Raw genomic sequence first — 23,162 nt, 5'->3', positions numbered from 1 at the left:
CTTTCTTAAATGCATACCTGATCACCAGTATGCTAGCAATGAATGAAAAACTAATGCTTAAAATGTAATGATGCTCACATGCCAAGATGCTGGACTGAGTCCAGTTCACCTAAAAAAAATCCTAAAATGATAATAGTTAAAAACAAACAACAAACCCTCCTTTGTCCAAAAACTATGTACTTTGCCACAATCCACGTAATTTCAAATGTATGCCAATGTACAAGGACAATGTTTATAGCGCTCAAGTTACTTTCTCCAGTAACCAAACACAAATCTTCCCCCCTGCCCACACATGAATTACCTAACCAGGAGCACTGCAATGGGAGGTCTGGCCTTTCAGGTATGTCATTTTGAGACCACCCTACTAGACAAGGCAACAAGAACACAAAGCCAAGGTCAAACAAGGCAGCCCCTTGTAACTGGATACTAATAATGGATTTAAGGTGTAAAATTCACTTAAACCCATACACCAACAGACTAAACAATCAAAATGAGGCTAGCAAGATTTGTGTTGGGAAAAAATGTTTTAATTCTAGAAAGCATACATAAAACACACATAATAACCTTGACTGACAGACTGTACTCACATCTGCTTCCTAAATAATTGCAGTATATCTGGGTGGGATAATAATCACAGACCCTTAGAATTGTACTGTCACTAGTTCTAAATTCAATTAATTTATTACTACATTCACATCATTATCATGTGCTGTACCAGCAACAACATTCAGAATTTCAACTCTTGTTAGAAGACAAATTGTTCATAGGAGCAGTAAAAAGATGATGAATAAGTGGACTATCCTGATGTGAACAGGAAAATATGCTGAAGTAGATCTAAGCAGCAGGCAGATCTGAATGATTCTAATAGTTCTCTGAAGGATGGTTGGGTGAAAGTAATTAGTACAACTGGTTCAATGGTTGTTGCCCTGTTTTCTTTTGTGTTACCATTGGGTTCAATCTTGTGGCCTGTGTGCATGTTTTTGCAGGATGGAGGTGTAAGAGGCTTAAGATGACACAGGCCTAGTCTGATGAAGCTGCTGGTGCCAGGGGAAGAAAAGGCCACCTCTCTAACTAAGGTGAGTTCCCTTTAACTGCATTTCTCCCGCAGAGGCGTAGCGAGCGCCCTCCGTACCCTCCGACCGGAGGGGGCCCCCGCAAGGAAGGGGGCCCCTAAAAGTGGCAAAATAAATACCGCATTCCAGTTTCTGCATTATAAGGGGCCCCGCCCGGACATATGTTCGGAGGGGGCCACCGTTCGGAGGGGGCCACGTTCTTTGTTGCTACGGCCCTGTTCTCCCGTTACCCCTGATGATGAGGACGTTGGTGTATGGAAGGGAGGGGTTTTGTGCAAAGTTTTCAGATCCCCAATCATTCTCTTGGAAGTAGTTGCATTGTAGAGAACTTGAAATTAGGGTAAAGGGATTTGCTTCTTCATATGTTGACTGGTGTATAGGGTAGTATAGAAAGAACTTGGGCAATGTTTTTGTCCATTTGAGTCTGACAATTCTCATTTTTGATGTACAACTTTTGGTGCTAATTACACCTCGGAAAACCTTTTTGGGTGATTTTAATTTCATCACTGTTTTTATCACAAGTCAGAATAATTGTATTGAGTCTATGGATTTTGTTTTATAAATCATTTGGGTAGGATTTGGGGGCCTGTTAGAAATAGTTGCTGGTTTTTAGGTCTTCATACACAATTTGGAATATTCATTTGGTGGTGGGGAAACAGAAGGTTCTTGTATGGCCTTTGCTTTTCTGGTCACAGATAAATTCTGGGGTGCACTGTTCATTGTACAAACTTACCTGGAGAAGAGGTGGATGACAGCAAGTTAATCCATGCATATTACTGCCTGGAGGCAGGGACATCTCTAGAAACCATTGGGCAGATCCTCAGCTGGCAAATCAATGAGGATCTGCCCTCATATGTGTCCTTCCTCTGTGTGGGACCTCCCATGCAGGAGAAAAAAAGGAATGCTTTGGGGAGAAATGTGTATGTTCCTCATATAGTCATTGTCAGCCAGTTCCATATGTGAACTACTACACCATTTTGCACAGCACACCTGCTGGCCTTGGGCATCAGTCACTAAGACAGGAAGAATTTGTTGTCCTGCCACCAGTGAGTACTGTATATTCTCAGCTGTAGGCACTGATGATTCAGAATCCCAGCAGAATCTTCTATGTGGATTGGTTCAAAAGGTTCTACTGTAAATATGGGAGTCTAGGCTGCCACAAATGTACCCAAATACTCTGAAAATATGAGCATCAAGGCTACAGTCGGGTAAGGTCCAGAGATTGAGGAAGATGAGATATAGGCTGCCCGTGAGAGTTTAAAAAATCGTGTTATAACATTTAAATAATACTTTATAGTGGTTACTTTTGGTGAGTGTTTGTGTACCAGCTGGTGGCTCCTACATCTGCTGCTAGGAAGCCTCTTGAGAATTTCCCTCAGTTTTTGTTCAAGCATTACATGACCAGAGCTACGCGGAAAAGTGAAGCATAAATAATTGGTTCTGTTTCACAGAGTATTTATTTTATATTTTGCCCCAGTTGTTTTTATTAAACTGCTTAAGAACAGATTGATCTGAGTCTGTGATGTGAATAAAGCAATGCTTACCGTTTGGGGTCAACAATCTTGTAGAGTTTCCCATTGTGAGACTGTGTCATGCTTTTGCTGCTTGATAAAATGTACACCTCACCTGTTAAAGAAATAGATCTAGTAAATTAGTGTTCTTTAATAATATGTTGTACCTCTGACTTATCATCTAGCTCTATTTGCAAGATGATGAAAACCTCATGAAATAAATATCTTGCATCATTGGAAAATACAATGTAATTGTACTGTTTGAAAACATGTATGAAACCATTCTTACCAATTAAAACTAGAAATGTGAAACAAACTTTGTCATGCAAATTTAAAACCAAATTTTTCACTTTTAACATTTTATAGAGCTAGTTGAAGATTTCTGAATTTCAAAATTTAGACATAACTTCAAAATTGGGGGGAGGGGAGGAGAGGAGGGGGAATTTCATCTGCCCATTCAATAACTTTACTATTGAAATATGGAGTTATATACATGTACATTATTTTTTGTGATGTGAATATGTGCAATGTATGACAGGCTCTTTGTTACAAAGATGATTAACTGCCTGTGGGCTGTTCTGACAAATATCCATTATGATTTAAAAACTATATATACTAGAAAGCATCTAACACCAAGTTTTTCCTTTCTAAAGGTGGTGGTGTATGCATTTGTTGTTCATAAAAGCGAAGGAATAGCATCAGCTAGAGCTAGATGCTGTGCAAACATCCTATTGAATTGCAGTCCCATTGCCACACAAATCCTTGGTATCTATTAAGAAGACATTCCTGCCAATTGTGTCAGTGGAGTTAATGAACTTTTGATGTCATGAGTGTGAAATCATCAAACTCATTTTTCCTTTACACCAAATTCAGGATTTGAACTCAGATTTCTAAAGGTGAAAGGCTAGTGTCCTATCCTACTATGGCACTGAACTTCCATAGTTAATTATTTAAATGAGTGTTGAGAGGCAAATATAAGTCAATTACTAATTTAAGAAAATCTCTCATTGGTCTTTATGCAAAATCCAGTTAGCATGAATGAGAATTTTAAGTGCTGAAACAGGAGGAATAAATGGCATTTAGATATTTTCATCCAATTCTTGACCTCCTTTTGATGTGTGTCTTATGCTCATGGAACTTAAACTACATTTGTGCCTTTCACTTAAGTTCATACCCTCTGCGTTTGTGCAGAGATTGAAAATAGGGACCTTCACCCGTTCTGCTACCTCATGGTCACTCTCCCTGTTGCTTCTTACATAGACGCTAAAGAGTAGGAGGGACAATACTATAGCAATCTTGGTCAAAGAATTGAAAAGAAAAGAAAAGCTATGCTGTAGAGACTGATTCAATTAAACACCTACTATAATACTATATGGTGCAGCATGTAATTTTGGTAAGATTTATTTTGTAACTTAATAAGAGGTTTTTCTATTATACCTAATTCATCTTCACCAAATCCCAAAACGTGTCCCGAAAAGAAGCCTCTACATGAGCCACTGTTGCCAAGACATAGAGGTTTCTCTTGCCACTGTTTGGTCACAGGACTCTGTTGCAGCGTTAAAAAATTTCTGTAATCAAACACATACAATGCAAACTGTTATATAGCATTTGAAAAGAGAACTTAAAATGTCCAGATAATAAAAAGGAGTTGCAGTAAGTAGTTCCATGGACACTTCTATAAAATTAATCACAGTATAGTTTCCCAGCAGGCATTGTACAAACACAAAAAAAGCATAACATTCATCCTTCTGCCATCCTTACTCGGGTTGCTTAGTATCTCTGTGTGGCAGAATTGAGCCCAAAGTATTGTAAATATATATATCCTGAAAATACTTTGTAAAATGTTTCTCTTGCACATGGGTACTAAGCATTTCTCTTACTTGGTGAGACAGGACTGCACCCATTCATCCAGAAAGCATTATTTTTTCTCTATCATTGATGTTTCCATGAGACCAAGATTCAAAGCTGCACTGTTAATCAGTTAGACCCCGATCTTGTAAATACTTACACACATGCTTAAATGCTTGATCCATTGAAGTCAATGGGACTACTCGTGTACTTAAAAGTTAAGCATGGGCATAGGTGTTTGGAGGATCAGGGTGGATTAGGGGGTCCCTGAGGAGCATTTGGGATCAATATCTCCATTTCAACCTCCTCTAGAGATCAAGTATGTCACCTCTGCTACTATTCATTAGAATGCCATGACTCAGAAAGTAGTGGTCCCTATCTTGTTTCCAAACCTGGGGATTTCTCTATGGCATTGCCACACTGCAAGGTTGGCAGAAATCCTTTAATATGCAAACATGCAAAATATTATTGTTGCTTTATATGTACCATAAGTGAATATATTTTAAGACTGTGATTTTAAGAAACCTACCCGTTGCGGTCTCCAAACACATAACTTCCATAAAGTCTCTGAGATCGGCAACCTCGGTATACAAATCCACCGACCAATGGTCCACTACTGAATGGTTTGAATTCTAGAAGTGAAGGCTCGCTCTCTAAAAAGGAACTACCATAGCATTAGATCAAATACAATTTCATATATTAAAAACAATTATGCAAATACTATATGAAGAAAAGTTATTGCCATTTAAATTGCACCAATGTTGAGATGTACAGGATGTATAAGACAGGAAATTGAGTATAAGGGAAACCAGAAAACACCATCATAAACATAGAGGGACATAGCCTAACCTAAGGCTGAGAGAAGAATAGAGCCAAAGGGGTCATATCCTAACTATCCTATTGAAGTTGATGGGAGTCTTGCTATTGACTTTTATGTGACTGGAATTTCACCCAGAGAATGGATCTGTTATGCTTCAGGATTATAAATAATAAAGGGGGTGGTTTAGGGATGTAGGAGTACAAGTCCCATTGACTTTCAGCGGGACTTGTGCTTTTGAAAATCTTGCCCAAAGCTACCTTCTTTTAAGGTCAGTTTCTTAATGCAATAAGCCTGTACTGTTCAGTATCATGCATCAGTATTGCTGGCTGTAGTTTCTTATTTAGGCTGAGGCCATTATACTGCTGCTAGGGTTGACAACAGTTACATGCATTTTTTGTCTTACAGAAGTGCACTGTTAAATCATATCAGATAATCTCCTCAATGATGTTAATGTGTAAATGATCCTATGTATGCAATTAAACTATATTTAAAGACTACATAGGTTAAAACCAAGCTCAGATTTTGTTACGATTATGTAATTTTAAATGAAAGTCACAGCCAATAGATATTTTTATTTTACATGAATATTGTTGCAGTTGGACTGCCACTTATAAGTCTTTGTTGACTGAATTTCCCAGGTTAAATTATGAGCATAAGGGATGAAATTATACAAGGGAGAAAGCAAAATTATGATTTTTTTCTTTTATTTAAGCAACTGACCACTGCACAAGCTCTGGCAAGTTCTTCTGGATGGACACAATTCCATACCACAATATTGTTTAGTTTGATCTACGGTAGAGATGCAGTCAAAATTCCATTGGAGCAGTGGTTTACCAAATCCATTTTAAATCACATTTTTCTTTGGCTTGGCATTCATAAAATGACAACACCAAATATGTGAAATAACTAAAATTGAAGTGACTGTATTACATATATGGACTACTGCATGAGCCAGCTCAGCTGTACTACTTTCAAAGTACAGTACAGATTGGGGGAGAAATGGGTATACATAGGTCAGTCTAAAGACCTATGTCCCATGAAATTAGGTCAGTCCTTGATACCATACAAGTGACACTGCTTTGAACTTTACCATACTTTACCACAATGAATTTAGAAGCTGTTAAATGTTCAACATAGGCAGAAGATAGCTCTGGGCTGTGGTCATCTGGCTTTTGTCTGTACCTGCAAGTGTCCTCAGCAAGCATCAGACTTTAACATTAAATATAATTCAGAGACTTATTTAGCAATAATAGCACCAAGTCAATAAATTATGTACAATTCTTTAAAATCCAAGTTTCCTGATGTACTGTGCGCCATGTTATGACTTGTGAAGTAATATTATATTGTACATTTCCAAACTGAACATTTTAACTGAAATTTAAATAGTGTTCAGTAGTTTCCCTATTTGATTGTTGGAACAGGGTCCCACTCACTGCTAGGGCACCTCCTCCTGGCTGCTTTGGGGATTAGCTCTTTCCAGGTCCTACGCCCCCTTCTGCAACTTGTTTGCTTGCTCTGCCACCTCTCTCTCTGTGTGACTCAGGGTGCTCTAGCTTCATGGCTTCCTGCCAGGTCACTAGAGTCCTCCCCTTCCCAGATATCAAAGTCCCTCCATACACACTATCTCCGGCAGTCTTCCCATCCACATCTTCCCATCTTAAGACCATCCATCTTCCCATCTGTGCCAGTTCCCAGTGGCTATTAGGGAACTCTGGCTTGCCCTCTAGCTCAGGGATCCTCTACTCAGCCAAGGGCTGCACCATCTTAAACCTTGCTGCCCTTTCCCTGAGTCTTTTCCTACACCCTCTCAATCTAGTTTTCTTTCCTTCCCTCTCTAATGTTCAAAGAGTGGCTACAGGTTCCCTCACTGCAGCCCCTTTTTGCTGCCAGATTCCTGGTTTTATACTAGCCCCACCTGTTCCTGCTCCATATTAATTCAGGGGATTTCTTAGGCCACCTAATTCCCCTCAGCTGTGGCCTATCTGGTTAATTGGCCTCTCCTCAGTCCCATTATCGTCTCCTAGTCACCCCATCATAGTTGTGCTCTGTTGTTTTGCCTCTCATTTAGACTCCATTACAAGAGGCACATTGCCTAAGACTTAAATTCTGTGTCTTAAGAGGTTACATGTGAATGAGTAAGCATACATTTTCATCACTTCCTGATCTTTCAGAAAATTTTCTTTATAAGCAGTCACATATGGTAACAAACATGGATAACAACAGACCTCAGTCATTTACATTTTTTTTCTTTTCTTTCCTTTATTTGCTTGTACTTTGTCTTTCATTGGTTTCCTATTAAGCTTACAATATTCCTTTTTATCTGTTTTTTTCTATTTTCCTATGGCAATACACGCTAATATGGCAATACTACCATATTTATTATTCCACAGACTTTTTGAAGGCTGTTTGTCATAATAGTTTTGGATAAAACTTACCATAGTCTTTCCCCTTTACTATTTGCAAGATTCTTGCTGAAGATCTATTCTTTCCATTTGAGTCTGAGCAAAGTATTGTTAAATTAATATTTACATCTGTTGGGTGGCGATCCACGGCACACCTGTGCATCAAAAAGCATGTTAGAAAAGTCATAAAATACATGATCTGACAAGGGGAAAGCTGGTTGTACTTCTTATGGACTCTTATTTCTCTACTAATAGAATAAAAAGTCAAATTTTGGAGGACTATTCTCTTTGTGGTCTGTATATTTTTGTGGAGTATATTATTCACTGTGCCCAGATCACAAAGAAAATAAGTTTGTGTGCATAAGAAAGCGTTCATACTTTTGTGACAAAAAAAACAAAAACAAAACTACAGCTACAAACCCTCCCTATGCCTCATGACATATTCTGTAGAATGGATAGACTTTTTTCCTATTTGTCACCAAGAATTGAGCTCTGCTGAATAATGTTTGAAATTATTGGTACTCTAACCGGCTTTATTCTGTAAGGCTCACCAAATCTATGCAACTTGATTCTTATTGCATAGCAGTGTTGGACCATAGAAAGGAAGCAAAGAACAACTCCTTTTTTAACCAAATTGAATTTCTTCTGTTTTTCAAAACATGGCCTTAGATGTTACTGGGCTAGTTTACACTCCAGCCCTACATCGGCACAGCTGCCTGGATGCAACTGCACCACTGCAGCGCATCTGGTTAAGACGTGCTATGCCAACAGGAGAGCACTTTCCTGTTGGCATAATTACTGCACCTTGGCAAGAAGTGGAAGCTATGTAGGCAGAAGAGCGTCTCCTGCCAACGTAGCGCTGGTGTGGACAGCGCAAAGCTTGTGTTGCGCAGGGGTAGGATGTTTTCCCACCGCTAAGTGACATAAGTTATATCGACTTAGGCTGTAGTGTAGATCTGCCCATTAATATTACCGCCCCTAATTGCTGAACTACAAAATATGTGACTCCCTCTGCTCTTTGTTATTGTTGAGATTGCACCAGATATTTCCGTTTGTTTTCTACTTGCCTTTTTTTCTGTTAAGAAAAGGTTTCACTTTTTTAACCTGTCAGCCATTACTCTGTATTACTCTACACTTCATTTTAAGTTGCAGTGGTTAATTGAGTTCTCTTTTCTTTCTTAAAGCTAACAGATGTCTCTCCCATTATTTTAAAAATACTTCTGTTTCTGCCACTTCAAAAGATGATTTATTACTTGAACATTTTGTGCCTTTTTTCTACCAAATATATTTTTTGAACTATGAAAAATCTGTACAAACCTCTGAGGGTTTTAAGCAGCTTGCTGATGGCTTTATTAGCTGACTTCTGCTGACTCTAGAATTATTGCTATCAAACTGTGTGAAATATTTCTTAATATACCACACTTTAACTCACTCCTTTGTACAAAGGTGTATCAAAAGATTCTTAATATAATACTAAGCACGTATCTAGTGATTTATATCTTCAGATCATTGTAAAAACATTAATGTTTACACCCTCTCTTCCCCTCCAAAATTACTATCCCCCTTTTCAGATAGGGAATCTGAGGCATAGCTAATTGGTTTGCCCAAGGCCACAGAATAAGTACCTGGCAGAGCTGGGAATATAATATAAAAGTTCCTGCATTTCATCTGCATATTTAGCCAACTAGACCTTGCTGCCTCTGATTGAGGCATTTTAAACAAATGTTCAGATCAAGATAAAATACTACAGAAAATTTTCAATATCCTGAAAACAGGCATATGGACAAGAATGCATTCCTTCTTTTTCCTTTCTAAAAGTGAATTTAGTGCTCTGGGAAGGGCTTTATTGACAACAATACACTTTCTTTGCTCAGGACGGGTACAGCCTGGGCAGCAGCAGTGCAAACTTCCTTGAACTGTCTTATAAATGTACCTCCATCTTAGTCAGGAAGCAACTATCTCTAAGGGCAAGAAGATATTGTAGTTCAGCTTCTATAGCCCTGTATTCCTTGGGGTCTCTCAGGGTGTGAAATAATCTCAAATGTTGCTGGTATTTTTTCTTATTTAGCCATGCATCTACTAGGCATTGGAGAGACACCACCATTTAAGATGTGCTATTAAAGATACACTAGCTGGCAACAACTTGTAGTAAAAACAGCCTTGATTTGAAATAGTTCTCTAAAGTTGAAGATCTCCTGTATACCATTACCATATTTCCAATTTCATAATAGAGAAATGATTGGCCTGCTTACAAAGAAACAGTGCATTTTACTGCTCAGTAGGAACAAGGCCGGATTAACTCTCTTGTGGGCCCGGGGCTATTAGATTTTGTGGGGCCCCTGTATACAAGTCTTTTTCCTAATTTAAAACAAAATGATCACAATTATGGATTGAGGCTATTAACGCTATACTAAACTTGGCTTTTAATTAACATAAAGCCATTCTGTGGTTACATTTCAGTAGAACATGTAGAATATAGTTAAGTAAATTCAAAATAGCCTACTTCTTACCTTAGAACAGCTATTATATTAGTTTCTTTCTGGGAGGGAGTTTGGGTGCAGGAGGGGGCTCCAGGCTGGGGCAGTGTGTTGGGGTGCAGGAAAGGGTGAGGGGGTGCCAGCTCTGGGAGGGAGTTTGGGTGCAGGAGGGGATTCTGACCTGGGGCAGAGGGTTGGGGTGCAGGAGGGGATGCGAAGTGTAGGCTCCAGCCGGGAGGTGCTTACCACAGGTGGCTCTCAGCCGGCAGCACAGCAGGCTGCCTGCATGCTGTGTTCCCACGACGTTCCCAGAAGCGACTGTGGCCGGCTGCTGGCACATCTCTGCGCGCCCCTGGGGGGGAGGAGGAGAGCGTGTCTCCGTGCATTGCCTGCGCCCGTAATCGCCACCCCCGCAGCTCCCATTGCCCGGAAACCAGCCAATGGGAGCTGCGGGGACGGTGCTGGGTGCTGTGCATGGAGACACACTCTCCTCCTCCCCCCAGGGGCACGGAGAGACGTGCCAGCAGCCGGCTGCTTCTGGGAGCGGCATGGGAACACGGCATGCAGGCAGCCTGCCTGAGCCCTGCTGCGCCACTGGACTTTTAGTGGCCTGGAGATCGCGATCGACTGGCAGAGGCTCCAGGATCGACCTGTTGATTGCGATCGACAGGTTGGTGACCACTGAATTGTATAAAATTATGCATTTATTTTTGTGGGCCCCCCCTTAGCCCGAGGCCCTGGGCTGCAGCCCCTAAAGCCCCTGGGTTAATCCAGCCCTGAGTAGGAAACCTAGTTACAAAACTATGGTCCCAACCTGGCCTGATGGATGTATTGCAAAGGCCCAGTCTCAAAGGGGTGCTATTCAAGATTCTGTGACATATTCCTTAAAATTCCTTTTTTTGGGTGCTAAATCTTAACTCTATAGGTGGATTTCTGTCCTCTGATGTCTGTCACTCCTGTTGGTTTCAATAGAAGCATGTATAAAATATCTGAGAGCAGAATTTGTCCTGGAATTAGCAAGCCTAAGAAGCACCTGGATCGCAACAGTATCTGCTCCTCAACGATGACAAATATAACTTACTTACCTGCCTGGATTGTGGAGTCCATGTGCAAAAATTTCAGGGGGTTGATTGGTGCTGTTAAAGTGTGGGTTGCTCCGTGGTATGGAATAAGGAACATTGCACAAATCAGTATCTACGTCCAGACGTAATACAGAACCTGTAAAATCACTGAGAAAGTTGGAGGATAACACAATTGATTTTAAAAAGTACTTCAGCTGATATATTTCATCTATATAGTACTACAATGAAGCAATAAAGGGTCACTGAGCTACATATGGCTCAGTGAAATAAGGCTCACTTATTTCACTGAGCCATATGTAGATTACTTTTAAGGAACATAGGAATCATAGGGAGTGCCATCCCTGAACTGATCAATGGGTCATCTAGTTCATTATCCTATCTCTGACAGGATTATGTTTATAAGGAGGTACTTAGTGCTCCTTTATGAAACAACCTGCCAATAGGGGAAGTTTCTTCAAATCCTGACAATTGGTTTATGCCCTGAAACATGAGGGTTTACATCCCTTTTATGTTTTAACCTATCTAAGGTAACTGTGGCTGTACTCATTATATAGCTATATAATGTGTGTGTTTGTATATTTAATATGGTTTTGAATCCTGTTCTTGGATTCAAGAATGATATCTAGTGGCAGTGAACTCCAAAGGTGGTTTATGGCTTATGTAAAAATAAAAGTCCTTTCATACTTTGAATGGAGCTTTGATAGGAAATGTTGATGTTAGTAGTGAACAAGAATTCTTTTGTCACAAGGAATAGAACAAGGCAAAAACATTTTCTCATAACGTTCATGATGGGGTGGAAAAAGGATAACTCAAATTTATATTATACTATCAAAACTTCTTTGCAAAAACATGCATCGACTAAATATTTAAATTAATTGCTTTCTGTCCTTTCCCATATCCAATCCTCAATCTGTTTTAGTCTCCCATTATTGTATATACATTTAAAATAAAATGTTGGAATTATTCTTCAGTTTTGCCACTGATAATATGCTTGTTGCAAAAGCTACAGAACATCTGCTTGTCTATCAGCGGTGATGAGGCCTCTGAGTGTAGCACCTCCTGTCAGTTAATGAGGGAAGATCTCTCCATCTGGACTCATACGTTACTTATTCTAAATGACAAGCAAGTGTTATTCCAACTGGAGTTTAGCACAATGAACCAAGTAGATGGACAAAGCTGTAGGGGCAGCACCCGAAATAGGATTGCTTCATTTGCTGTCTGGATGTTTATCTGGTTGGTGCAGGGCCATGATTTATCTCAGTATGTGTCTGTAACCTTTCTTATAGTACATTTGCTTCTTTAAATTGGCCTGTTTGGAAAAAAATTATTTAGGAGAGGGAGCCTTTGTCATGTTTAAATTAGGGCTGTCAATTGCAGTTAACACATGTGATTAACTCAAAACAGATTAATGTTATTTTTTTTAATGAGTGTTAATAGCACACCTCTGGAGATGGGAGTTGGAGGCAGCTGGGCGGGGAGTGAGGCACAGGCTGTGGCAGTGAGCAGGAGGTGACCAGGGACAAGAGACTTCGTAATGAGGGCTGGCCTTAGGGATGGGTGAGGAAGGCCATTCCATGTTCAGGGCGAGCCATCCTGCTCCACTGCTGCTTCTCCCCCCCACTCCATGGAGCCATCCCTGGCCAAGCTGCTCTGGACCAGGAGCCTGCCTCCTGTTGGCTGCGCAGTCAGGGGTGCTGGGGGAGAGGTAGAGGGCTGATGTCGGGGTGTCCCCCTCCCTCCACCCATGTACCAAGTTGCTGCTGGGCTGCGGTTAGGGAACAGGGGGGGCCTGCCTCGTGCTGCTGCTAGCTCAGGAGTGAGAGCTGCTGACTGAAAAAGTGTTCAGGCTCTTGAATGCTCTGCTTAAAGAGAGAGCACTCCCCCAACACACACACTCTTCCTCCCCAACACACAGAGTCTCTTTTGTTTATCTTTTTACAGTGCAAATGTTTATAATAAAAATAATATAAAGTTGTAATTGTGTTGTAATTGATATCCGCATATTTGAAAATGTAGAAAACATCCAAAATATTTTAATAAATGGTATTCTATTAGTGTTTAACAATGCGGTTAAAACTGCAATTAATTGGGACTTTTTTTTTAATCTTGCGGTTAATTGCGATTAATTTTTTTAATCGTTTGACAGCCCTAGTTTAAATCTAATCACAACTGCTGGTGACAGCTAATTAAATGCTTTGATAACACACAAGTATGAAAAGATTTATTTCAGCTGCAAGAATGTACTGAGAATATTTGCTTAACTCATGCTCCAAAGTCAATGATGCTTAGTAGCATGAGTAAGGTGAGCAGGGTTTGTCCCTCTGTGTTTGTGGTGACTGATCACAACACTGGGGGACTCAAATGTCTGACCCTAATTATTGTCGAAAGGCAAAGACAAATAATTAAGAAAAAGGAACCTATCTATTGGCAGGTTTTGTACCTTAAACCATCCATCTCCTCCATATCATCTAGAGTGATCATTCCATCACCAAGGAAAATGTATAAGAAGCCATCTGGGCCAAACAGAAGCTGTCCTCCTAGATGTTTTCGGTGTAGCTCTGCTACTTCTAGAAACACTCTTGCTGTTCTCATATCAACCTGGTGTGGATTTTTCCTGAGGTATAAAGATATAAAAATAGATTCATAGACTCAAAAGTCAGAAGGGACCATCATGATCATCTAGTCTGACTTCCTGCACATTGCAGGCGACAGAACCTCACCCACCTACTCCTGTAACAGACCCCTAACCTCTTGCTGAGTTACTGAAGTCCTCAAATCATGGTTTAAAGACTTCAAGTTACAGAGAATTCACCATTTACATTAGTTTAAACCTGCAATTGACCCATGCCCCATGCTGCAGAGGAAGGCGAACCTCCCTGTCCCCAACTCCCAGAGTCTCTGCCAATCTGACCCAGGGGAATATTCCTTTCTGACCCCCAATATGAAGATCAGTTAGATCCTGAGCATGTGGGCAAGACCCATCAGCCAGATGCCTGGGATAGAATTCTCTGTGGTAACTCAGATCCCTCCCCATCTAGTGTCCCATCACAAGCCATTGGAGATACTTGCTGCTAGCAGCCACTGATTGGCTACATGCCATTCCTGATTTCCTATTTTTAACAATAAACTTAAATTTAGTCAAATGACAGAAGAGCTATTGTAACTCTATAGTAAAACATCAAACAATTTCATAGAAATCGCTATGTCACAAAAGATATTACACAGGATAATTTGGGAACGACTAATACAAATGATAATTGAAAGTGTATTAAAAAAACAGAATGAGGCAATATACTCACTGCTGTTTCAAAACTATTGCTTGAAATTAACCCAGTGGTACTTCCTGAAAGAACCTAAATATATCCATTGTAATGTTAAAATTCATTTAAAAAATAAGGAATACCAAAGGAAGAAGAGTGATGAACAGCATAAAGTTTTTGATTTTTTGACTTTTAATGGTACCTGGATACTGTGTATTCTACGACCCTAAGGATGTGGTCATGAGGTCCAATGGCCCACCGTTCTTGGTTGGTGGTATAAGACACATACAGCTTTCCATTTTTCTTATAATTGGGATGGAATGCAAGGCTTAACAGTCCTCTTTCATCTCCTCCCTGCAGTCAAATGAAAAACACAAAGTGGATAATCTTTGCCCAAACTGTTTTCTTTCTTCCCTGATTACTACACAAAAAGGATTATAAAACATTTCACTTTCAGCTACTCTTTAAGAGTTAGAACAAGACAATTGTCTTGTGTAGTTATCTATGCACAAGACTCTTATTCCACTTTTGTGGAGTGATTTGTGTATGTAATCTTTGGGAAGCCATGAAGTCAAGTTTAAGTGCTGTGAAGAATTCTTTGCTGGGTTACTAGTATGCTTGTAGTTCGTAGAAGACAAATAAAAAGGTCTGTAATCAGCAGTCACTTCTAATCCAAGTATCCAAAACCTAAAACACAGTGTTGGCTGCCAACTCCCACTGTCTTGGCAATATGTTTAGAAAACAGTTAAATTGCTTGTGTAATATGTAAACCTTTGTTTTACCCTGGAGGCAGCTACATTAGTTGTCACAACTATGGTGGTCTGTTCATCATAGCTAGCATACTGTAGGTAATAAGCAGCTTCGGTCTCTCTACACAGAAACCATAGTTTTACATGTGGCCATTCAATGGAAAGGTTTTTGTTATTCTTAAAAATAAAAATAGAAAATCCCCAAACAACTTTTCTTGTTGTTATGATTACCACCAAGATTAGTACAGTTATATGTTATGCATCAAATCTATATAATATACTGTGACAATGCAAATACCAGTGTACTTAAATAGAAGGCAATTTAAGCTTCTGGCTTCTAAAAATATATGTAATTTACTACGGCTTAAATTTCATTTTGCTGTATTTAAATAAAAAGAGAGCATATAGATTTGTTTTACCCTTTTAGGTAATATACTGTCATCTGCAGAAGAGCACACAAATAAACAGAATATTCTAATCAATGGTTCAAATTCAATTCATATGTGACTGTTTACATCATGGCTATTTGGTAGCTTAGGTCAGGATTCCTCAGACTCACGGAGCTGGTAATAAGAAATGTTTTGTGATCTTTTTCCTCCCAAGACTTTAAACCCCATTCAAATGCAGGCAAAATTTTTTGTAACCATAACCACACCTGTGATAACTGAATATAGAATTCTAAATTAAAAGGAGAGTGAAATCTTTTAAATACACTTGCAATTCAGTGATAGAGTCCTGTGGCACCTTATAAACTAACAGATGTATTGGAGCATAAGCTTTCGTGGGTGAATACTCACTTCGTCAGACTCGCTTTCAGATCTGACAAAGTGAGTATTCACCCACGAAAGCTTACACTCCAATACGTCTGTTAGTCTATAAGGTGCCACAGGACTCTTTGTCGCTTTTTACAGATCCAGACTAACACGGCTACCCCTCTGATACTTGCAATTCAGTGTTATGGATGAGCCTGTCTTGGCTGTTGGGATATGTTCAACAGGAGGCCTCATTCAGAAAATGCACAGTTTAAATTTATTTTCACTTGAGAGATGATTCCAATACTTTGTTTTTTTCACAATCACTGAAGAGAAACCTGGCTTAGAGAAACAAGGATGAAAATAGGATGAGACCTTTCATAGTTTGTACAACTAAAGCTGGATCCTTCTTTTTCAGAGGCAGCCAAAATCAGCTGAGTTTTTGGCTAGGGAAAGTCAGCTATGAGATGTTGTCAGAGGAGAAGTCTGCCACTTTGTCTTGCAGTGGCCTAGTCAGTGCTACTGAGTTATCTGCATCTTTTTCTCTTTTGTGGTTCATCAAAAACATAGTCCTGCAGCTGGGTCTGAATTTATTTTAGATGCTGATTTGAGTTCCTGAGAGTTTTTACCAGGTTACCTTGATCAAGTCTGAAACAGGAAGCTAATCTGAGTTTCTTTTTTTACAAACTAGAGGGCATACATTTCCAAGTTTTCTGATGCATGATTCTACCCTGTTGTGCGTAGACGGACACTCCCGTTCTTCCTTTGGAGAGAAGAATCAGCTCATTTAGATGCTCAAAGATGGCAACTCAAATTGAAGCCTATCACCCAAGGTGAATTATTGAAGACATCAGCAAGGGGAGATTGTTGATCATTCTTCTCCTAATTTGAAGATTCTGCTTAGCATTTTATTTTATGAGAGCTATCTCCCCTCAGTGTGAAAGAGGAGTTGCTGGTGAAAGATATCACAGGGCTGGTCTACACTGGGGGGGGGGGATCGATCCAAGATACGCAACTTCAGCTACGCGAATAGCGTAGCTGAAGTCGAAGTATCTTGGATCGAATTACCTGGGGTCCACACAGCACGGGATCGACGACCGCGGCTCCCCCGTCGACTGCGCTACCGCCGCTCGCTCTGGTGGAGTTCCGGAGTCGACGGTGAGTGCGTTCGGGGATCGATATATCGCGTCTTAACGAGACGCGATATATCGATCCCGGATAAATCGATTGCTACCCGCCAATACGGTGGATAGTGAAGACTTACTCACCGAATAGGACAAACAGAAAATTGAATGGAGAGCTATTAATTAAGTTCACTACTTCAACAGCTTCATGAAGGATCTGGCACAGATTTCCAGGCATTTTCTTAGCAGCAAGAAATTTGTGGTTTATGAAACACTGAAGCTATGTGGTGTTTTGCATCCATGTGACCAGACTGCTATTCATACTTGTCATTGCTTTGGCACTGTTCTCACAGATGGCAATACATGGCTTTCACTGAATGTGGAAAACTTTTATTGTCTCAGATAAGCAGTCTCCTGTTTATCCTGTCCCAACTTTACAAATGAGTAAGTCGCCTTCAACAGAACCTCAAGAAACATCTCTCAAATGCCAGAACCTCTGCAGCACCAGAGACATAACTTGATTCATCAAGTTGAATTGTTAAGTATTTGCTTTTCCTGGCCTTGGAAAGCAATTGCTCTCAGATGTTCAGCCCTGCCATTAATACAGTATGAAACAGCATTATTTGATGAAACTACTGTTTCAGATTTGGTAGCTCTCTAGGTCCTGTATCTTTTGAAACCATACCTACTGTGCAGGTAAGGATCAATTTTCTGCAGTGGTATGCACTTTACATTGTTGAACAGGTCGGTAGAGATACCAGATAAAATCTCTATAGGGAGTTCATGTTGACACTGCGAATCAGAATAATCCAGTCTTGCTGATTTTTTTCAAGGCTTCAAGTTTTCTCTCTCGCTCTCTCAAAAAAAATCTGTTTTCTTTTTCATTAATGGATTTTTGGTTTCCAAACTCCACAGCAACCCCTCAGGCTTCATACTCTTGGCAACTGGCAACCTGAGAGCATACTGCACACTTGTCAAGCCAATTGACACAATGAGAAATGTGATGGATAGTTTATTTCCACATTTTACTTTTTCTTTCTTAGTCATCATTGAAATAACTTGCCACCATCCTTTTCATGAAACAGTCTATCTTTCTGAATCACCCCTAGGCTGCAACTGATCTCCAGCGAAGTCTGGAGGACACATACAAGTTTATCTGAAGATCAGCAATATTTTCAGGCATTAGCCATTGACACCTTTTGTTGGCAGTCTTAGCAGGGAGTCCATGAAATATGAAACTACTATCTGATCCCTTTGAAGGTGTATCCAAAATAAGGTGAAATGTATTGGCAGAACATAACAAGAAAGCTGGCACTGCCACTTTCTGTGAAGTTCTGGAGACTGATCGACAACTCCTTTTGCTGGCAATTGGTCACTTTTCACCAGCACTACAATTGTTTTAAAAATTGTTTTTTTTTTTCTGTCAATTTGAAATATTGGGCTGGCTCCTTAGCTTCAGCCAAGGAGTGCGTGGTGACCCTTGTGGGGAGTAGGTTGGATATAGCGATGCTATAAAGGGGAAAACATGAAAAAAAAATCACGTGTCATTAAAAATCAGTAACATTTAATCTGGGACCAGACATTAAAATACCTTCATGATAAAGGCATGGTTATTGTATGATGTCACTACATGTCAAAGTATCTGGGTTCCTTATCTTAATATGTTTGGATTTCTTTTAAGTGTAACCTTAACTCAAAATTTCATGGATTTGTAATGCTTGATTTTAGATAAATTACAACATCCCTTTAATGTGTTTTATCCCTAATTTACTGATCAATATTGTCAACTAACTCCACCTTAATGTAAATTTGTCTGGAAATTAATAGTTCTCCAATATTTCGAATCACTGGGCCAGATTCTTAATTCATGTTAAACTGGAGTAACTCCACTGACTTCAGCTGTGTTGCTTCAGCAGTACTGAGAGGATTAAAAGAGCAGTAAGAAAGTATTTTTGTCTCGAGTCAGTGGCTACAACCTTGAGAACACACACAAGGAGCAGAGTTTTTGAGAAAGAATGTGTATCTAATTAACTTAGGTAAAATCAGTGAGATTTTAAGGGTGACCACTGTATCTCTTAACCCAACATGTTACCTAATCCACTTCCTGACGCATGCAAAATTGGACTCTATTATATATTTTCAAGTGCTTTGTCTAGTGTAATTGTAAACAATTCCAGTAATAAAGCTACAAATGCTTACTTTGAAAAACTATTTCATAGTCCAGTTGATCTTCCGGGGGTGAAATAGTATCATGTGTTAATTTTTAATAAACTTGTGGTCTGGACTATCCCAATTTAAGTTGGCAATTAACAGCATCTTTTCACTTAAAGAAAAGGGTATGTGTGTGTGTCAAAAATATTTTTTTAAATATTTTGACTCAGTATTAAATCACTTCTGTGGTAATTTTTTAGAATGTTTGTTTGAATATATTACTGTATGGGCTATTCTGTATAATCTCATCAGCTAGTAGCCTTTCATTTAATCTGTTTCCCATGTAATAAATTTCATTGCAAATCTGCATGACCATATGTTTAATTTTGTGGGTTTTTTGTAAAGTAACTTAAGTATGTTTTTGATAATGTGAAAGCTCTTATTAAAAAATGGCCTTTAATTTCTGCAACAATTCCCATTAGCTATCGGAGTTGTACCACTAAGTAAGGATGAGTGAAGGGTTACAGTTAAAACAAGAAAAATCCAGAGCTTCACTCATACCTTCTGCGGCTTGGGAAAATTCACCTAGGAACCTCCAATTTCCCTAGGAAATACCAACAGACCCTCTTCCTGCTTGAATCGCCTTACCTTATTGGTTCATACTATAGGCTTCAAAATCAGCATTAGACTCTCTGCCTGGTCACAACTAAATCAACATTTCATGCAAATTTTATAGACATGTGGCCCCAGCATGTGAAGGGAATTTGAATATTGCAGCAGTGGGACCCAGCAACAAGATTGTTGCATGGGCGCACACTGCCTTCCAAAGCCTTTCTTCCTTCATCATAAAGAGGAAATGAGGAGCCTTCCTGTCAAAGGTCAGGAAAGAGCGGGCAAAAGAAGGGACAGAAAAAGCCAGGAATTTTAGGGGAAGGGGATTGGGAGATACTACACAGAGGATCAATAATCCAAAATAAAAAACTCTACCCTTTTGTCTAATCATCTGCATTCAAGGGGCCTCTGTAAATTAAAACATTTACCATAAGGAAAAACAATTACACCTATGGCATGGTTGTGTGTAGTATGTAGATTAGACCTACCAAACTGCTATTTCCATTCTCCTATTGCACTGCAAACACCTCCAGACACTTGGGTCTGTTTCTGCCTCTGTCATTACTGTAAATTCCATTTGCCAAGCCACTGTTGTTTTGGGGTTTTTTATTAAAAAAACTGTGTGTGTCCAATACATGTATTCATTTTTAGAGCAGTGTAAATCCAAATTAGCCAATTCTTGGATTTTGAATTCTTTTAGTCTCTGAATGAGACTTTGCTTGGTCTCACCAAATGTGATCTGTAAGGCTGCAACACTGAGTTGTTTTCATTCACTTACAAAAGTGTCTGTCTCAGAAAAAACACTTCAGAGAAAGATGCTCAAGTCTTGAATTACACCTCTACCCCATATAACGCTGTCCTCGGGAGCCAAAAAATCTTACCGCGTTATAGGTGAAACCGCGTTATATCGAACTTGCTTTGATCCATTGGAGTGCGCAGACCCGCCCCCCCCCTCCGGAGCATTGCTTTACCGCGTTATATCAGAATTCGTGTTATATCGGGTTGCATTATATCGGGGTAGAGGTGTATTAATATGGTAGGGAATATTTCTTAACCAGCTGCCTGTTTCTTCTCACCTTCTCTGATCCAGATTATGACCCGTCTAAATATGGTGGGGGGAGAGGATGCAGGGGAGCCCTCCACTCTTCTCAGAAGACCTGTACAGCTGCAAACCAGGAAAGAGTGTCCATGTTGGTAGAGCAGCCTGAGATGGTAGGTATCTGGAAGGAGCAAATGTTGCCCTTCTGCATAGGGACAGCTGCTAGCTACACCTGATCAGCAGCAAGGGGCACCTCTCTCAATGCTCTGCCCAGAACCCAAGAGGCATTGTGCTTTAGACAGGCTTGGTGCTTCCGAGCAGCGACACTCAGGCTGCGTGCATCAGCTAGAAAGAGGCGTAGCTGGGAGCCTTCAACATTTAGCTGTCACCAAGATGTTGTTATGCTTTTTCCTTGTTTATAATACAATGTATTTTGTAGGTGTCTGAAGATTTGGTTTGTTATGTTTTGCTTTATAGTTTACTGTTGTTCCAAATAAACCCTTTTACACTTTAGAGAAGAATATTTCCATCTTTAGGGCACACTGGTATCTCTTCAGTTTCATTTAGCAACATCTTCCAACTTCAGTTATTTTTTGACCTCAGATACACATGCAAAAATCCCACTGAAGCCAGTGCGAGTTATTTGTGCATTTATATAGGGGCAGCATTTGGCCCAGAGACATTAATGACCCTAATGAACCTCCCAGAAAGTGGAATTATTAGCGCTGGTGTTGGCTAAAATCCAATGTAGATAATTACAGGATGCTTCTCAAAGGTTTCCCCGGTAGTCACTCAGATACCATTGTGATGAGTGTAGTATGAATATCTAGAGAGAGGAATTCATTGGAATGCTGTAGCTTTTACTTCCTGCTATAAAGTGGGTGTATTGCTATGTGTTATTAAACAGCTACTGGGGTCCACAGCGCATGTGGTGGTTGATGTGATTCCTATCTGTAATTCTATAATTTGTAGAAAGCGTAGAATCATAGGACTGGAAGGGACCTCGAGAGGTCTAGTCCAGTCCCCTGCACTCATGGCAGGACTAAGTATTATCTAAGCAGGAGCGCCGCCAGTTTTTCTGCCGCCCTAGGCAGCGGAAGGTCCTGTCCTGAAATGCCGCCCCCCACAGGGGCGGTGGAAGGTCCCGCCGCTGAAATACCGCCACGGTCGCCGCCCCCCAAATTGTAGCGCCGGTCGCCTAATGGGTTGTGCCAGCCCTGTATCTAAGTATTATCTAGACCATTCCCAGAGGTTTTTGTCTAATCTGCTCTTAAAAATGTCCAATGATGGAGATTCCACAACCTCCCTAGGCAATTTATTCCAGTGCTTAACCACCCTGATAGTTAGGAAGTTTTTCCTAATGTCCAACCTAAACCTCCTGCTGCAATTTAAACCCATTGCTTCTTGTCCTATCCTCAGAGGTTAAAAAGAACAATTCTTCTCCCTCCTAGTTGTAACAACCTTTTATGTACTTGAAAACTGTTATCGTGTCCCCTTTCAGTCTTCTCTTTTCCAGACTAAACAAACCCAATTTTTTCAATCTTCCCTCATAGGTCATGTTTTCTAGACCTTTAATCATTTTTGTTGCTCTTCTCTGGACTTTCTCCAATTTGTCCACATCTTTCCTGTAATGTGGCGCCCAGAACTGGACACAATACTCCAGTTGAGGCCTAATCAGTGCAGAGTAGAGCGGAAGAATTACTTCTTGTGTCTTGCTTACAATACTCCTGCTAATACATCCCAGAAGGATGTTCGCTTTTTTTGCAACAGTGTTACACTGTTGACTCATATTTAGCTTATGGTCCACTATGACCCCTATATCCCTTTCCACAGTACTCCTTCTTAGGCAGTCATTTCCCATTTTGTATGTGTGCAACTGATTGTTCCTTCCTAAATGGAGTACTTTGCATTTGTCCTTATTGAATTTCATCCTATTTACTTCAGACCATTTCTCCAGTTTGTCCAGATAATTTTGAATTTTAATCCTATCCTCCAAAGCATGTGCAACCCCTCCCAGCTTGATATTGTCCACAAACTTTGTAAGTGTACTCTCTATGCCATTACCTAAATCATTGATGAAGATATTGAACAGAACTGGACCCAGAACTGATCCCTGTGGGACCCCACTCATTACGTCCTTCCAGCATGACTGTGAACCACTGATAACTACTCTCTGGGAGCTGTTTTCCAACCAGTTTTTCACTCACCTTATAGTAGCTCCATCTAGGTTGCATTTCCCTAGTTTGTTTATGAGAAGGTCAT

The 23,162-nt window shown here is 40.0% G+C and overlaps 1 protein-coding gene across 1 annotated transcript in view; it reads right to left on the bottom strand.

Moving 5' to 3' along the window:
* HHIP (hedgehog interacting protein) overlaps positions 1-23,162 on the bottom strand; it is a 93,145-nt gene that overhangs the window by 16,191 nt on the left and 53,792 nt on the right. The window contains exons 5-11 of the mRNA XM_065405342.1: positions 14,676-14,827; positions 13,654-13,827; positions 11,217-11,360; positions 7,688-7,809; positions 4,962-5,085; positions 4,022-4,152; positions 2,618-2,699 (exon numbers count right to left, since the gene is read on the bottom strand). Coding sequence (XP_065261414.1) covers positions 2,618-2,699; positions 4,022-4,152; positions 4,962-5,085; positions 7,688-7,809; positions 11,217-11,360; positions 13,654-13,827; positions 14,676-14,827 — 929 coding nt within the window. The remainder of the gene's footprint in view (positions 1-2,617; positions 2,700-4,021; positions 4,153-4,961; positions 5,086-7,687; positions 7,810-11,216; positions 11,361-13,653; positions 13,828-14,675; positions 14,828-23,162) is intronic.

Source organism: Emys orbicularis, chromosome 5 (assembly GCF_028017835.1).
Source record: "Emys orbicularis isolate rEmyOrb1 chromosome 5, rEmyOrb1.hap1, whole genome shotgun sequence".
NCBI lineage: Eukaryota > Metazoa > Chordata > Testudines > Emydidae > Emys > Emys orbicularis.
The sequence above is the reverse complement of the archived record's forward strand: the minus strand, read 5'-3'. Positions and strand labels throughout refer to the sequence as shown.